Genomic DNA, 18,299 nt, shown 5'->3' with positions numbered 1-18,299 from the left:
ATCAAAAATGTGTTTTCAGTTATCAGGATATGCTTTTGATTGTATGCTTCTGAATCTGTTACCCCAGACAGATTCTTTGTGTTTGTTAGCCAGTGTATTTTTTCATATATTCAAGCAAATGGTTAAACAGTGAAGTAAGGAAGTGGCTTTTTCACCCTAGTATGCTAAACCAAACCCCATAGATTTTAAACTGTCTTCCCTTAATGGTTTACAGGTTTCCTGTATTTTTCAAATCTGTATTCTAATATTTGGAAATTTAATAGGATTTGTGCTTCATTAGACTCTGGTACGCAGAGTTTACATTAATCAGGTGAGTTTAGATATCAGCTACTCTTCTGTTGTGTAATAATCCCCTGTTAGGTCTGAGATGCTTTAGAACTGGAGGTCTTGACTTTCATGGATCAGCTTCCATTTGAATTAACACTGATATATTCTCTCTGCCTCATTAAGACTAAATTATCTTTAATTAGTTCCTCAGATGTATTAGATATAAAGAATGAAATGTTGAGACTGCCAGTCAGATTGCTGGATGGTTAAACTTCAGCTACTGGTGCCTAACTAAAATAAAAACCAATCTCAGTGCAATTTATAAATAACAAAACTTCACTCAAGTGGAGGTTTATTGTAATTGGATTTTTAATTTTGCACATTGTAGTGTATCTCAAAGCTGGTCTTGCTGTCTAACAGACATAAAAAATTGCATGTTGCACACAGCAAGCAAATTGTTCAGTTGATCAGAGATTAAATTGCAGTGCCCACTACTGGCATGTCTGCTTTCCTTTATGTTTTTGTGTCAGTTGCTTGTGTCTCTTCAGGTAATGCTTCTGTGTTCTGAAAGCGGAAACTATCTGGATATCTGCACATTTCATGGATATTACTCTTATTTTGTGGTATTTGGGAAGATAATGTATTTGGGCAGTAGAAATGAAATGCACTATGTCACTTTGCACAGGGTGTTTTCTAAGGAGTAAGATGAGGGATGTCAGATGTGATAAAACAAATCCTGTTATAAAAGCAAACATTGTTCCTTTTTAAAAATTTTTTTCCTCTCCTGCTTTTTTTCCCTATCTTTTGATTTTTCAAAATCAATAGAATTGAGAACTGGAATCAAACTCTACTTCCATTTTCCCAGTTGAAAGGTGCAGGAGCAATTAAAGAGCTGCGGCTGATAGATTTTAAAAGGGAGTTGAAGTTTTAGAAAGAGGAGGTGAAAAAAAGGTTGAGTTACTGGGGAACTATAAAAAATTTTAAAAGGCGGGAGGAGTATCTAAAATACCTGTGGGTACTGTCCTTTCAAACAAATAGTGTGTTAGGCTGAGAAGGTGACAGCGTTACCAATTAAAGATAGGTAGGGGAGGCTGGAGAGCAGAACAACGAAGACGTCAGAGTCAGGTTGACAAATAGGGACAGAAAGGTTTGGGAAGGACTGCGCGGATTGCTTCATAAAGGAGACTTAGGGTATGCTTTAAGAATAAGCTCACATGGAAATTGTCTTAATTGTTGCTGTCTATGGGAAGATGTTGGCTAGTCGCATAAAATGAACCGCTAAGAAATCTGCAGGTGGAAAAGCCCACTGCATGCCTGAGATAATGCACTGATCCTCACTGCTCATAGCTGAAGTCACCCTAAATAATAATGCTTTCTATCTAAAAGGTTATCAAACACAGGAGATTTTATTGTGAATTATACATTAGTTCCCACCATTTGTATCAGTTAAAAATAACTGGAGACATTAGCATATCTAACTTAGCACTGTACATAATTGTTGTTACTGATGTAATGCTTGTTCTTTTAGAAGACTAGTTGTTTTGTCAAATCCTTTGAAGAATAAACAAGGCCCAAATTTGCAACGAGAAAACAAAAGTGGGCAGGTTAAAGGAGTTGCCTTGAGTCACAAGGGAGTGAGACGTTCTGTTTTAACTTCCTGATCTCACCTATTTCTGCCACATCAATATATCACATATCTTAACCTTTTCTAACTGGAATGGATAAGAATGAGTTTTAAAGTATTTAATTTCTAATAGCTTTACTTTAAGCCTATATGTATTCCTGGTGGAAACTGTCAGCTTTCAAATGTCTAAACTTCCAGTAATCTGTTAAATTGTGTGCTACACTAAATCTGTTGAGATTTAAAAGAAAGTCACATGATTGAACCAGGAGAAATTACCATCTGAAACACTTCAAACTAGAGTTTGATCAAGTGTTGAAAACCTCTCGGCAGATGTATCAGCTTCTGGATATGGAGAAGATAGTATGTTCTTGATTTCAGTGTATTTCAGTTAGAACTGAAATACTATGAATTTTGAAGCCAGAAACATGCTTTCACTCTTCAACTCTTTCAAATTTAAAGAAACTAGCTGTAAAATCACTAAAGGTCACAGTGACTCTGTTTAACTGATTACAGAAATTTGTTAAACTAAAACAGTGGTTAAAACAGAGTCCCTTTCAAAAGTGAAACCTGTGTTGATTACCACTTCATGTCTGGTAGGCATTACTCTCTACTTGTTACTGTTATATTTGCACTATGTCAATTTGTGTCCAAAGTGAAGACTGTAAGTGCTATCAGCTAATAAAGAACAATACCATATGTTATTTTGAAATCTGAACATTTCTATGCTGTCTTTGCTAGTGCATACCTAGGAAAAACAGTAAAAGCACGTGGCAAGTGCATACTGATGATTCCCATTTGCACTCTTCCAGCCTCTAGTTACTTGTGGCTTAAGGACTTGGAGTTGCAGGCAGAACCTTCAAATTTAATACCGATAGATTTTTTTTCTTGAATTTCTGTCCAATAGTAAAAGCTGACACCTGAGGATATTAACAAACGTATTAAGCTGTGTAATTGCTTGAATGAGAAATGTTACATTGATAGATAACAGAGAAATTCCTGTTACACCTAATCTGTGCATAGTTACTAACCAGTGAGAACGGATGTTTCTTATGTTTATACTTCTCGGTTATTTACTTAAGGCAAAGTTAAATCCAACAGTTTAAACCACAACTTACTTGCTCCTTGAAGTAAATCACTTCTGTGCAGGGTAGATAACTCGACTTAAATGTATTTATATGGAGGTAATTGGTTTATGATTGCACTTTAATGTGTTAATATAGTTGTTAAGTCATGGTTGATGAAAAATCTTTCTGTGATATTGATTATTAATATCAACCACTCTAGGGAGCTTTTTTCTTATTTCTTAGCAGATATTTTTTTAAATGAAGCGCTTGTTAAGTTTTATTGAAGGGAACAGTGTAGCATCAAACTCAACTATGCAGTTACAGAGTATATTTGCCACTTTCAAGAACAATAGTCACTTTAAGTTCAGACTCAGTTTTAACCACAAAAATTTGTTAATGTATCTTAACCGGTACGCTAAGAATCAAATGTCAAGGCCTTTTCAGTATTTTTGCTTTTGAAACTACTCTTTGAATTAATTCATTGATCTTTACCTAATAGATTATATATTCCTGCATTTTATTTTGAGAATATACTATATTTATGCAATTTAAGTTGCCTTTCAAAGTTTAACAAAAAGTGGATTAAGACTTGGGTATATATAATAAAAGGAAATAAAATTGGAAATTTGTGCTTCTTAAAATGTCTTTTGCATTCCATCAGTTATCTTTGCCATTCATGCCTCAGTCTGTTAGAAGACAAAAATAGCAAATGCTCATGAATTAGCCTGCATTCTTGTTTGTGGTGGTTTAGCTCAGTCTTGGGCTGAGAAGCAGTGGATGGAGAAGGTCTGAATCACTATGGGAGAAAGCACATATCCCCACTCTGACAGCAAGAAGAAAGCACCCTTCACGCTCATCACATCACTGCAGCCATGTCTAAGTGTAGCATGGCATCAGGGATTCTTATCTCTCTGACAACTTGTGGGTTGATGTTCTTGATAATCTCTGAATATAATACTGGCAAAAAGTGTTTCTCTGGGAAGGCTTATCCCTTCCTATTTAGCAATGCTTTTATCTTTTCTGGATTAAGGGTCCACATGAAAAATCACTGCCAGTGTTGCCTAAGGTGTTGTATGTGTTCACTCGTCTGGTATCTTGTATTAATTGGAAAAGTCATGTAGGCCTTCTAGGCTACCATGAAAAGAGGATGGTCCCACCGGGGAATAAAATACCATTTCATGGGAGGTAGTAGTTCAGCTACTCTTTCCCCCCTGTTTAAAAATCTTCCTTTGCAGTAAGCTTTTCTTCTGCCAGTTGCCTGCTTCATTTTTTTTTTTTTTTCCTTCTTACTGCTCTGAAGCTGGTCTTTGTATATATAATTACATAGTAAGTTGGAATGAAAAATGCATATAGCTTGACTATTAAGCTTCTCTGGTAGAGACTTAGTATACTTAAAAAAATAAAACTATTTTATCCAAAGATTTCCTCTATTTATGTTGCACTGCTGTGGAAGGGGAACGGGGTCAAGTTTGTAAAAATACTTTTTTCAGAACCAATGGCAGTTTAATATGCTATGGAAATAACCTAGTGAAAATAAAAATTCAATTTCAGGTGCCTGTGTAGACCATTCACAGATGTCAGTTACAGTAGAAGTCAACTTTCTACCTGTCTTCCTAAGCGAGTTTTATGGCAGTTATGTATCTTTGTATGAAGCAGATGAGTTAATATGTTGCAAAGTTCTGAAAGCAGCCAGTGCTTGCAGGGTTCTGGTGATGCTGGCTTACATCCTGTTGAACTTAAGAATCAGTCTTATCAATGTTAAATCTCAAGCTTTAAATATTTTGGTTTTTTTAGGACATCCATCATGTTTGAAATTCTGTCCTGAGTTAACAACAAATGTGAAGGCCTTAAGATGGCAGTGTATTGAATGCAAGACATGCAGTGCATGTAGGATCCAAGGCAAAAATGCAGTAAGTTAGACTGTTGAGTGTTATCTGACTTTTGTTTACCATAGCTCTGTGCTTAGCACATGTGCAAATACAAATCACTGATGTACAACTTCAAGCAATGCTGTATTAAGTCTTTTTTTCCTCTTCCTCCCCCCCCACCCCCCCCACCCCTGCCACCCCCCTTCAGGATAACATGCTTTTTTGCGACTCCTGTGATAGAGGGTTCCACATGGAGTGCTGTGACCCACCACTTTCCCGAATGCCAAAAGGTGATAATAAAAATCCTTTCAATGAAAATACTTTCATTCACAGTCTTTTCTCGTATTAAGTGACCAAAAGCTCTTCAGCATGCTAATTATTTTTGCATTGGTAAAGAGTATGATTTCAACCATGTCAAAGCCAATTTTATTTTTCTTCACTTGAGTTTCTTTTTTTCTCAGGAAAATAGTAAAGGTCTGTGGTCAGCTGACCAGGTGAATTCACTGAGCATTGAGTTGTTGGCCAGTTTATTGAAGGTGAAGTTTTGTGAAGGCTGTTAAAATGTTTGGAGTATATACACTGACAAAGAAATCTAGAGCAGGTGAAAGAGCCTGCTTCTTCATGCCTTCTGTAAGAGTAATTTAAAAAACAGACAAACAAAACACCTGTGTCTTCAGGTTCTCTAATCTCTAGATTTCTGATATATGGCACCTCTTTCTTCTGCTTGCACATCTTTATGGCTTTCCCTATTTAGTCTTAAAAGTTACACTAAAGACTTTTTCCAGCTTTTTTTTTTTTCTTTCCCAAATCCCCAGCCTTATAACACTTATTTAAGTCTTTAGATATGGTCATCTAATGTTAAAAGGATGCCGAATTGAAGTTGTTGTATATTAAACATACCTATGTGTGATCTGGTATTTTCTTGAGGGCACTGTAGCCTAGATTGCTTTGTAACACAGATGTGATTTCCACACACACCCCCCCCCCCCCCGCCCCCGCCCCAGTCTTAATTGTGTCTGAAGAAAGATCTAGGTAATATAAGGAGTGACAAGTTAGAACAGAAATTCTTTTAAGAACCCATTTGCTCTCACAATCTTTTCTGTGATCCTTATTACCTCTTTTTTTTTTTTTCCCTTTCATGATACACTTTACCTTCAGAAATTTCAAAGCATGGGTAGAAGTGGATCACTTTTCTTTGTCCACTTCCACTTTCCCATGTCTTGTTCATAAGATAATTTGTTGACCTTGTATACTTGGCATGTATCTTGGTAGACACCTGCAGTACAGATTAAACTGTGTACTATTAAACTTTTTTTCATTTATGTAGGGATGTGGATTTGCCAGGTCTGTAGACCAAAGAAGAAAGGGAGAAAGCTACTTCATGAGAAAGCTGCCCAAATAAGGCGACGATATGCAAAACCTATTGGACGACCGAAAAATAAACTAAAGCAACGAATGTTGTAGGTTTCTCTTAATTTTTTTTTTTTGTAAATGTTTCTAAGAATGTAGTCAGGTAAGAGTTGATGCAGGTTCAACTACAGTTTTTAACACTATTTCAAGTTGGGGAAAGTATGTGATGAGTATTCTGGTATATGCCTTTCAGCCCCATGGCCAATAACTTCTTAATTATAGTGGGTGCTTTTTGTGTTATGTCAGAATATGATGAAAAAACTTCCTGTAAGTTACATTTCTAGATCCCATATTTTTTTAACAAAACTTGTACCTATAGCAGACGCAAATAAGTCTGCATGATAACATATACCACAGCTATCTTGTAAGTGTAACTTCAAATAATTGAAGTACATACAGAATCTATACCAAGTGGATAATAGTGAGTTACTTATTTCCAACTTCAGGAAACTGTTCTGCTCAAAGACCTACTCTAAAGTTGTATAAAAATAACTTCATTAGTTAAGATCAGCTCACATAACCCATTCCAAAATGAAAATTATGTAAGCACTACAGAAGTTCTGGTTTCAGTGGTACTCTGGAAAAAATTATTATTTGAATTCTGCTGTTAAGCTGCCACTGGTTACTAGGGAAGAGGTTGCAATTCCTCTTGCTTCTCGGGAATGTGTTTATCTAAGACAAGAGAGTGCTGTAATTCTTTTGGCGTCTATTTTTCCAGGGAACACTGTAGTTGAACATCTTAAGGCTTGGTTGGAGGATTGTTTAAGTAGCGTTCAAATGCTGAGTTGACATTACACTGAATGTTAAACAGGAACAGATTCTGTGTTAACTCCAGTAGCATGTTGCCCTCCATCACATGTTCCTATCCACATACACCTTTCTTCTCCTCCTACTTAACTATGTGTTTGGTCATGTCAACTCAGCAGCTGAAAAGCTTTCTGGCTCTATCTACTACTCATTCTGTCATGTGGCTGTTACCCAACCATTTTTCTCTGTAGTCTAAACACCTGTCTGGTATTCTTCAGAGTTGCACAGTAGCTGCTGTAAAACTTTGCATTTTGCAAAATAAGGATTTCTGGAGCCAGTGGAGCCAACGTGTAAAAACAGAAGGAAAAAAAATGTACTCTCAGTACTAGGATATGGCACACTAGTCAAGTTGATGTATTTGGTGCTGTGCAGCTTGGTATATTCTCTTTCTCCTCTCTCTCTGCCAGGATCTCTTGTCTTGCCTTTTTGGTCCTTGTCCTGAAGTGCAGTGTGTGTTGCTCTAGGAAAGCAGTACAGGACAAGGATGAAGTGTGGTGCTACATGAGAGTAAAAGATGTAGTTGTAGTGGCTCATGAGAGCATGCTGTTAAAGGAAGAGTGGGTAAAACATTCTTTTACTTCTCCATTCTCTTCCTGACTAAATAACTTAAGAATTTGAAGGTCATTGAAATAGCCATACAACTTTCATTTTTTTAACTGAAATTCCTATATATCACTGTGTGCATAATAAAAATATTCCATATATCTCTAGCTACACCTCTGGTTTTACCCCTTAGGAAACCCCTAAGCCTTCAACTTGGAGGTTAGGGTTCTAATACAGTACTGCCATCTTCTCTAAATACATTCCTGATCTGGGTTCCTGCAGTGGATTTAGCAGGAATGTTTGTCTGACAGTAATTCTGTTTCTCCTCCTTCCTCATACACGTAGAACAAAGGCTGGAAGGTTATGCGGGTTTTACTGTTATATTTTGCTAATGGGATTCTGAGTTACAACTTTTAAAGTAAATGTCATACTAGAAGATGCAGAAGTTCTCTGAACATTGCATGATGATTGTGAATATTTTTATAAAGATTTCCTTTTCTTTATAGCACATGAGCATGTTAGAGTAGTACTTGTCGGGGTTCTTTGTATAATAAATATTTGAAATACTGTGGGCACACTTCTGTGACTTCAATGTCTAATAATTATCTGTATAAAGAAAACAAAGTAATCTTGTATTGGAAGAATAGTGGGTAGGCGATGGGATAAGGGGAGAGACTCTTCCTCATGTAATCCTATTGAAAATTGATCATGGGGTACAGAAAATGGCAGTGTCATATGTAAAAGTCTGTGGTCACAGGAAATACAGGAAGGTTAGCTAATGCCACTTAGTTTTTTTGTCTATACAAAGAAAATCTGTCCAGTAGTACTGCAGTAATTTTTTGCCTGTTGACCATCTGTAGGAAGTCCTTCACAGGCAAATTACTGTGTAGGATTAACTAAAACCAGGTGTGTGTTTGGCCCCTGGCACTGATGGTGATTACTACATCTGGTAGTGAGAATAGGTCTTGTGATGGACATAAGCTTATGGCACCAAAGGATTTGAAAGGCTTAGAAGTTTTTGGTTTTGTTGCCTCTTAGGAGCTAACCAAATTTAGGGACGTGTGAGTGGAAAAGGGGCTAGTTCTTAAACTGGTGGGCCCTTGGAGTTCAGTAAACCAGATGGTAGCCCCAGGCTGTTCAATCTCTAATTAGAAGTAACCTCTTGGAATTAATTACTTCAGCATCTCAATTAAGAAGGCAAAATCTGTGGAAGAAAACTTTCCGCTGCAGAGTAAATAAGCTAACTTCAAAGAGCAGGATGGAAAAGGGAATAGAAGCATTTGATGCAACTATATAGCTTTGTTTGGATTTGCAATTTGATCATGTCTCATGATACCGATTTCTTTTACTGCAAATATTTTTAAATGTTCTGTTTCTATATACTTACAATATACTACTCTTCAGCGTATCATTCAGTCTTGTTCCTCTCTTCAGTCATTTGCGACCAGCTAAACCTGTACTTCTGGTGTCACAAATGTTGGCTTTCAGCATGTCCTTTTTCTTTCTAGCATTTAAATAACACATACCACTCTTCTTAACACCTTCCATGTTAAGCCTGACTGGTTTACAGCTTTTCTCCAAACACCACTTGGTCTTACGGTTTTGCTCTTTCCCTTTCCTTGGCTATTTTTGGTTTTGCTATTGTTACAATTTCTAAAGGAAACAGAGTCTATTTCTTTGGTTTTGTTGTAAAGCTCTTCATAAACTACCTCATTTTGCTTTTAGGTCTTTGGTGGTAACTTTTAGGCTAGTGTTAACATACATAATCCAATGACAGTATGGAAAAAACAGCAGTTTCTTGAAAACTGACTGTATTGCTTTAAAGGGCTAATACACTTTCTCTACAATTTAAACAAATGTAGTCCGAAGTTAAGTGTTTTGATATGCAGTAATTTGTTAACACTGAACGTGTGCATCTCCTTTGTGTGTACAATAAACTCTGTGATGATGGATCAGTTGTTGTACTCGGACACAGTGCATTGGGGTTTTTCTCCAAAGAAGCACACTTTTACCATGTCTAAAAGTAGGTGGGGAGACTGTATACTTGGGAGATCCTGTTATCCCAGCTGCTTCTATTTATATGTACTGTGGACTGTCTTTTTAAGAAAAGGAGGTGGGGAACAAAAAGAAAAAAAGAAAAAAAAAGGGGGGGGGGGGGAGTAGTTGGATGTTATGTCATAATGTAAAATGTATTTCCAAAGTGTGTATGTCTTTAAATTTCTTTAAAGATTTTTAAGTACAGTGGCATAAATAACTTGTATAAATTGTAGTACTATTTGGCAGTAGTTACAGACTTTTAATGCTGATTTTCATTTTCCAAATTTTTGCATAGGTCTGTAACCAGTGATGAAGGATCCGTGAATGCATTCACAGGAAGGGGGTCACCTGGTAGGGGTCAAAAGACTAAAGTCTGTACCACACCTTCATCTGGTCATGCTGCATCTGTGAAGGATTCAAGCAGCAGATTGCCTGTTACAGACCCCACTCGGCCTGGTGCCACCACCAAAATCACCACCACCTCCACCTACATATCTGCCTCTACACTTAAAGTTAACAAGAAAACCAAAGGGCTCATTGATGGCCTTACTAAGTTCTTTACGCCATCACCTGATGGTCGCAGATCACGAGGTGAAATAATAGACTTTTCAAAGCACTATCGTCCAAGGAAAAAGGTCTCTCAGAAACAGTCATGCACTTCTCTTGTGTTGGCTACAGGTACCACACAAAAGCTAAAACCTCCACCTTCTTCACTTCTACCCCCAACCCCCATCTCTGGTCAGAGCCCCAGTTCGCAAAAATCCAGCACTTCCACTTCTTCTAACTCTCCCCAAAGTTCTTGCAGTCAGTCAAGTGTACCCTCCTTTAGTAGCCTTCCTAATAACAGTCAGCTAAAGGGACTCTTTGATGGACTCTCTCATATCTATACCACTCAGGGACAGTCTCGAAAAAAGGGACACCCAAGCTATGCACCACCTAAACATTTGCGTCGTAAACCAGAATTATCTTCCACATCAAAATCTAATAGCTGTTTCTATGGAAAGAAAGAGGTTGGGAGCAGGTTTATTTCTCATGCCTGTACCTCTGGATGGGGTGTGTCTAGAGGACATGCTTTTAAAGCAATTGCTCACCTCAAGAGAACAACTTTCCTTAAAAAGCACAGGAATCTAGGCAGATTAAAGTATAAAGTGACCCCTCAGATGGGGACCCCCTCACCAGGGAAGGGGAGCTTGGCAGACGGAAGGATTAAACCTGATCAGGATGATGGTAAGCAAAGGTCAAAGCGCCACCCAAACCTGCGTCCCGTCCAAACCAAAATTCTTATATTGTCACATAGGTCTTAGCTATTTCTCTTGTTCTTACTTCACTTTCATACAAAAGCAACAAAACTTTGACCTTTTATCTAATGCTGACTAAATCTCCAAAACTTTTTTTTTCTGACTAATACCACACCACCTCTTTATTATTTTTTGCATCTGTAGTGACACTAGGAGCCCCAAATGCCTTCATAATGTTGCTTATGGCTGTGTAGTACCGCATGAGTAGCCATTTTTCATGCTACTTCCTTGTTCTTCCCCTGCCCTTTCTCTGGCAGTAGTGCTGTCATCATGATTGTGTGCTGTCAGTGCTTATAACAGTGGGCATTTCAATTCATTTCCCTCTGCTCCATTGCTTTTTCATGAACAATTCCATCCTGCTAGTCTCCACAACACTTGATCTGTACTGCTGTGAGCTACCTTTTTTATAATTGCTTTTATTTAAGAAAAAGATATATTTATAATGTTTGAATGTAGACTTAGCTTAGCACTGGTCTCCAACTTTAAGGGCAACTTTTTTCCTCTTATTTTTCTTTTTTACCTTGTAGAGTATACCAGAATTTATCACCTGGCATAGTTCTAGTGAAAGAATATACTCCATTTCATGAGGTTCAAAACTGATTTAGTAAACTGGACTGTAAAGGCTTAGACAGACGGACAAGCAAATACAAAAAATAGCTCATGCAACAGCAAACTACAAAACAAAAAGGGGGAAATGTTTCATTTCTGTTACTTAGTAATCCCAAATTTAGTTAAAATAGGGAGTCATAACAGCCATAGTTGCTACAATCCTTTTTAGGAGTATCACTTTGCTAAGGCACGTATAGTCTTCATGTCTGTGAATAAACTTTTTGCTGGTTTTAAATAACAGATACTGAAATCAAACTAAGCATCAAACAAGAAAATACGGATGTATTTCTGGTGGGAAGCAAGGATACTGTTACACAGGAGGATTTGGAAGTATTTAAGCAGGCTCGAGAACTTTCCCTGGAGGTAAGAATCATGTTGCATAAAATGTAGTTATTTCTGTAAATAAAACCTCATTTCATCTTCATATGTGTATTCCATCTTCATTTTTAATATATTCCTTTTGATCTAATGTCATGCTTGCTGTGAATTTAATTTGGGATACACTGTATATATAGTTACATTCTCCTGGATAGGAGACAAGGCATCACACTGGAGTGGGTCAGATGATAAGTGACACGTAGGATAGATTTTGAAAAATACACTTGAGCGTTTTGGGCACAGGACTACCACTGATAAAGCATAGAGATTAAGCGTAGCTGACATCCTGGTCAGGACTTGAGAGGATGTTGGTCGGTAAAAATGTGCCCAGTGATTTTTTTTTTTTTTTTTTCTCTGCAGATAAAGCAACCAATGTAAGAAGTTAAGTCTGTCCCAGCAAATACCATTTGGTGGGAAACTGGGTTTAGTGAGTTTGTAACTTCATTTTATGCAATTATTTAACACACTTTGAGTTTAAATACTGCAGACTTTTTCTAGCAGTGAAAATATTTGAGCTGAATCTGACTAAAACTATTTATACCAGCTGGTGTTAGTGCTCTTCTTTAACATATGTAGTTGTAAACTAAACCTTGTGGAGACTGAGTTGTTTTGTTTGAGGGGGTTTTTTGCCAAGGAAGAGGGACATGGACCTGAATCTTCCCGTAGCAAACCAGACTTTACTTTTTCTGTGTCCATGAAATGAGCAACCAGTGTGGCTTTGAGAATCTGGGTCAGAAGGGAGGTGCATGTAACACTTCAACTGCTATTTTTTATAAAATCGCATCATAAATGAGTATGTCGTGTACTTTTTTTCAGTAATGGAATTCACTTAGTTTTTTTTCATGTTTACTGTACAAGAACTGACATTACCTCCTATGGGTCAATGCAGTGACCTTTTTATAGTCTTCATTCAGAGTGTATTAACTAACAAACTCAAACCAAGTTTAAAGATTCAACTTCATTATTAGTTTGTACTTCCATTTGCTTGGGGGAATTGTTCCCACCTCCTCGTCTTTCTGTCTTTCATAAGCAGTCCAAAAATGCTAGGTGCTAAGACTTCTAAAATTTGTGTCATTGAAATTCTTTTATTTCCACCTTTCTTCCTTTTTTGTATTTTACCAGCCCTTTAGGGTCTAGTAGTCATTTTCTGATCAGCTCAGCTTCAGTATGATAGCCAAGATTAGTGTGTGTTAGTATACTGTTGATTGTTAAGAGGTAAATTCAAAGGACTCTAGAAGAGTTCTGCTTATGCCTTCTCCCTCATTGTTTTGACGGAAGGACAGCTTTGAGTTTGAAATAGAACTGTAGAGAAGTCCTTGCACTAGATACTGCAAGAGATGAGAATAGAGGCACTTGTGCCTTTTAATTGATTGGGCCATGTACCATCTATTTGTATGCACTTGTATGCACTGCTCATTTAACTTCATGTGTAGTTATTTGGCACCTGGAAATAAATTTTCACTGTTTATACTTGGCTGTTTGCAGACTCTGTCCTCTGTCCAGGTTGGAAGAACTTTAGCAACTGATTTGAATTCTTCAGGTTTTTCACAGCTTTACTGGGGAAATTGATGATCTAAAGCGAACTTTCCTTTTTCTAGAAATAATATTTTGCTTTTATTGCACCTGACAGAAAATTGGGTGTAAAAACACTGGTGAAACAAGCGGGCGATACCCTTCAGTGATTGAATTTGGAAAATATGAGATCCAGACCTGGTACTCTTCACCTTACCCACAGGAATATGCAAGGTAGTGAGTTGTCAAGATCTTTTTGTACATTGTTGGAATTCTTACTAACATGATTTGTTTATGATTTACAACTTGTAAAGGTAAATATGCCTTTGTAGTTATAAGTGAGAACAAGGATTTGTCTATTTTTTTTTTACTAGTTCTAATCAAAGATTCATGGAAGACTGATTTTCCTAGTCCTGCATAAACATAATCTTGCAGTGTGTATTGGCGTGTTTTTGTCTGGGGTTTCTTTGTGGGTTTTTTGGTTTTTGTTTGGTGTATTTTTTTGTGTTGGGTGTTCTGTGGTTTTGTGAGGTTTTTGTTTGGTTTTGTTTTTTAACCACTGCAACCAGGTATGTCCAACTTCTGGCCATTTAGAGCACTTAATCTTGTTTGTCAGCCAGAATTTGTTAACCTCCTCTTTCTAAGGACCAGGGAGAAATCTGAACATGTTAGATAAATAAAGACAAAGCGAGCAACTTGTGGCAACAGCGTCTCATTTCTGGCCTTCTTTGCCAGGGTGCACCTCGGAGTCAGGCAGAGAGCATGAACTAGTATGTGTGCTCAGAAGATCTCTGCTGACTTTTGCATGTGCTGAAAATAAATGTTTTATGAATCCATTGGATCTATGGCACACATGGAGATTTTCAGAACTGTATGTTTATCGAGCTCTACTACTGTAACAAGAAACCAAGTTATGTGGTCTGTTCCAAAAATGCCTTTGCATAGCATTATTGTAAGCTGCCTTTTCTCTCCATCCCGCTCATTCCTAGATATCATCATCTTTGCGTGGTGGGAATGAGGGATATATTGTTAATTGGTAATATAAAAAACAAGGGCTAAAAAAGTGTAGAGAGCGTTTTTATTACCTATATCACTGCTTTTATAGTGTTAATATTTCATTTCAGTTACTTATTCCCTCCAATTTATATCATATTGTGAAAGAGTTGGTACCTATTCCATCAAGTAAATTAATCCCAGATAGAGGCGTAATGATGGGTAATTATTAGTATGAGGCGACAATGGAATGGCATCTGTAGGAGGCAGTGTGGTCCTCAGCTCTGAGTGCAGTGTGATTACATCATACAACAAACAGTTCAAACTACTTTTTATGTTGTTGATAAACTTTCTTAGAATAGTGTAAACCATGGCTATGATCCCAGTGTGGTCCCAGGATGTGCCAGTAACTTCAGAGCCGATAGACTGTCCTTTGCGCTAAAACTTCGTAGGCTAGTTTCTGCAGCGGTCTTCCACTGCTTCAGTAATTTAAAAATGAAGGTAAATAGCCATAAAATTCAATGAAAGGAGCGGTTTCTGGTATGTAGAACACAGATCAGCATTGTCTTACATGGGGCATGTGGGTTACTTGTATGTAGTGTGAACTGAACCCTTCCTGGAGGAATATAGTTGGCTGTGTTTCCTGTGTCATGGAAGTGTGTGGAAGGGAGACTTTCTGCCTGTATGCAAACGGTTTGGATGGGCTTCTGTGTTCAAGTGAAGTGATAGTTTAGGTGGAGGTGAGGGGGTACAATCCTGCTGCAGTTTGCAGTCCCATGCAAGTATTTGGAAGACAATGGAAAGAAAAATCATCTCCTAGCCTTCCCCATGACAAAATAAGGAAAATTAAAGGGAAAGAGGTTTCCTGTATTCTTCTGTGTGCCTCCTTTGTCTTTGCTGGAAGAAGGGTGAAATTTGAGATATGACTCCAGTGTGCCTGCGTTGATGGAGACCACAGCAAAAGCTTAGGTAGAATGTGGGACGGGGGAAGTAACTGGGATCTACTGGAGTCTGGACCACAAAACAACTGACTACAGTCCAACTGCATTGAATTAGGTTCACTCTGCTTGATTTAGTCTGATTTTTTTTCTTCTATTCCTTTTCTAATGGCTGGTGTGTGTATGTTTAATCATTCACTCTAATGTGATATTTATTTATTTAAATGGAAGCAGCATGTACTTATGGTACCTTATATTAAATGGGGAGGGCCTTTTGCTTTGTGGTAACTTTTTTTCTTTACAGAATTCAACAATTTTTTTTTTGTATAAAATATCTTTCTAATTTTCATACAGATTACCAAAGCTTTACCTGTGTGAATTCTGTCTTAAATACATGAAAAGTAAAAACATTTTGTTAAGGCACTCAAAGAAATGTGGCTGGTTTCATCCTCCAGCCAATGAAATCTACAGAAGAAATGACCTTTCAGTATTTGAGGTAGGTATATCAAGAAATCTAAATTTCTGAAAGTAACCAGTTTGTAGACATTATAGACCAGTTGTAGAACTAATGAAAACTGTAGCATACTTAAATACTTCCTTGGAGATTCTCCTTATACTGCAAAAACAAGTCCATCTTTGCTGTCCCACCCTGCCATGTTCCCTCACTATTCTTACTTTCTTTACTTGTACTTCATGCATTAGCCAACCTCTTAAGATACTTGTATAGCATGCATCTCAGATGGGTACTGCAATGGAACCCTTTGACTGGATTGCCTTTCCCTTCTCAGCAAAAGTACCTCTTGCACCCGTTCATTTCTGGCTATTTGAGTTTCTTGGGGGTAGAGAGAATACTGATCATCATGTAGATGCTTCCAATGTATAAAAGCAAGCAAGCAGTTTCTTGTGTATTGTTCTAAAAATCTAGCTATTAAGTGCTTTTGTCTTCGTTTTGGATATTTGAGAAACCTGCCCTGGAACATCCTGGTTGGGTGATGGAGGTTCAGTCCAACTTTGGCCAGAAAACAATGAATTTGGGAAGTCCAGGGTTGAGCTTGTAGATATGTATTCTTTTATAATCTAAACTATTCTCTTGAGACACAGCTTCTTTTAAACTTTGAGGTTTTAAGGATATCCTGGACAACAGAATTCTGTGTTTCAAATAGCATACCTGCAGTTATTAAAGCTGTGCGTTAACCTCCACATTCCTGTTTCTCAAGAGCTGTTAACGATTGCATTTACAGAAAAGACTGCTGGGGTTATTAGGACTTGGTTTGAGGCTGTTTCTCAACAGCAGTATTGAGATGTGTATCTTGATAACTTCTTTTTAATTGCAGGTATCATAAATTGTAATTGAAACTTGTGTTTTCATATTGTATAAATGTCTGTTGTGCCTGGTCACTGCCATTATTCATTCAAGCAATGGTAGATGCAGTCTTGAAGTTCTTATTTAAATTAGAACAAAATCTTAGTATTTGGTTCACTTGTTTGGTTTTGTGCTATTAAAAAAATAGTTATTTTTATCAAGATGGCTTCCTTCCTGACTTGGACAGGTTTTTATAAAGATTGTAGATCTGACAGAAAAAGACTTAAGTTTTAAACAGACTTAACTCCTTTTCCTATCAAGAAACAAAATTGTCCTAGTCAGTCCAAAATAATTCCCATTTTCTCTATTAGTAGATGCGAAGAACTGTGCAGCATACAACAGGCAAATCCTGCTTTCCAGTTTATTTTCGTTAGCTACTGCCAACATGTGAATAAAAACTTCTTAAAAAAAAGAAGTAAAATACAGCTGTGAGAAAGGGGTGGAGAGGTAGGGGATTGACACAAAAACCACAAGGAAGACAAGGTGCATGTGAAAGCAGTGTCCCAACTCTTTCTCCACTGCTTTTATTCCCTTTCTTTATTTTAGGTGCTTCAATAAGCACTTATGTTAAGACTTTCTAAAATAAAATGGGTTTTTTATTTCAAAGGTTAACATCAGTTGATAGTCTGATAACTGTAGGAACTTACTCATCAGCTGATATCCTTCCTCATAGGTACTTTCAGGAATTCTGTGCACCTGTTTTCTGTTGGACAGAATGAAGGGTTTGTGGTTTCCTTCATACTTTCTCTTTTTGAGAGAAATTAAAATGAGTTTGGCATTTAAGATTTATGTGCCTCTGCCCAGAGCATGACTTTGACAGATTTGAGAGAAGACTTTGACATAGTTTACTACTGTGCTACAGCCAAGAAACTTTTGACAGATGCTTGCTTTTGAACTTGCAGTCCCTCTTTTTTTCTTTTTCTCTTCTCACATTTAAAACTGACGAACAAGCTGTGTTTGCCTGGAATTGAAGAAGTTTTGTACAAATGTTCTTACTGAAAAAGATAGCTTGCATAATTTGGGTTTTGAGGCTTATGACTTACCCAGTGATGATTTCTACTTGCTTCATGTTCGCATTTAATTTGCACACTTGCTAATAAGTGTGAAAAAGAATAAAAAATACATGAACAGTGGAGTGAGTTGGATGAGAGCTTAATGTATTTGGTAGGTTCTCAAGTGCTGTGTTGATTCTTATGCCTTTAGGAGCAGTAGCTGTTCATTAAATGTTTTTTCTTTAACCCAGATAATGCAGCTATACTGTTGAAGTCATCTTGAAACCCCTAAATATATCCAAAAGGTTGAGTTTTACTCAGATTTGTAACTAAGATTCTTACTAAAAACGAATTAGAATAGAATATGGCTTCTTTTTCAGCATGGTGTGCATACCATTTAGCTGTCTCTGAAATACAGCTAGTGACTTTATCAAAGAATATCAGTACAAGCAAACCTTTCCATTAAGATGCTTATTGCAAAAATGCTGTTGCCTTTGACTGAGCCGTCCCTTTCAGGGAGTAACTTAATAGATCTAGGAAATCTGCATCTGTGTCTGGCTTTTCTGTAGCTGTCTGAATCACAGCTTGACTCTTTA

At 37.3% G+C, this 18,299-nt stretch overlaps 1 protein-coding gene across 11 annotated transcripts in view; it reads left to right on the top strand.

Moving 5' to 3' along the window:
- The window catches only part of KAT6B (lysine acetyltransferase 6B), a 120,563-nt gene that overhangs the window by 62,657 nt on the left and 39,607 nt on the right, over positions 1 to 18,299 (top strand). For 4 of the 11 annotated variants that reach the window (XM_074874581.1, XM_074874578.1, XM_074874579.1 and 1 more), the window contains 7 exons: positions 4,750 to 4,865; positions 5,032 to 5,113; positions 6,151 to 6,283; positions 9,916 to 10,847; positions 11,769 to 11,890; positions 13,536 to 13,651; positions 15,703 to 15,844. The exons of 2 other annotated variants lie outside the window; for them this stretch is intronic. In XM_074874581.1, coding sequence (XP_074730682.1) covers positions 4,750 to 4,865; positions 5,032 to 5,113; positions 6,151 to 6,283; positions 9,916 to 10,847; positions 11,769 to 11,890; positions 13,536 to 13,651; positions 15,703 to 15,844 — 1,643 coding nt within the window. Of the gene's footprint in view, positions 1 to 3,990; positions 4,022 to 4,072; positions 4,141 to 4,749; positions 4,866 to 5,031; positions 5,114 to 5,209; positions 5,360 to 6,150; positions 6,284 to 9,915; positions 10,848 to 11,768; positions 11,891 to 13,535; positions 13,652 to 15,702; positions 15,845 to 18,299 lie in introns of those variants that run through there. 5 more of the 11 variants (XM_074874584.1, XM_074874583.1, XM_074874582.1 and 2 more) reach the window with 5 other exon arrangements.

This window comes from Strix uralensis, chromosome 7 (assembly GCF_047716275.1).
Source record: "Strix uralensis isolate ZFMK-TIS-50842 chromosome 7, bStrUra1, whole genome shotgun sequence".
NCBI lineage: Eukaryota > Metazoa > Chordata > Aves > Strigiformes > Strigidae > Strix > Strix uralensis.
Note: the sequence above shows the minus strand (reverse complement) of the source record. Positions and strands in the feature narration are given on the sequence as shown.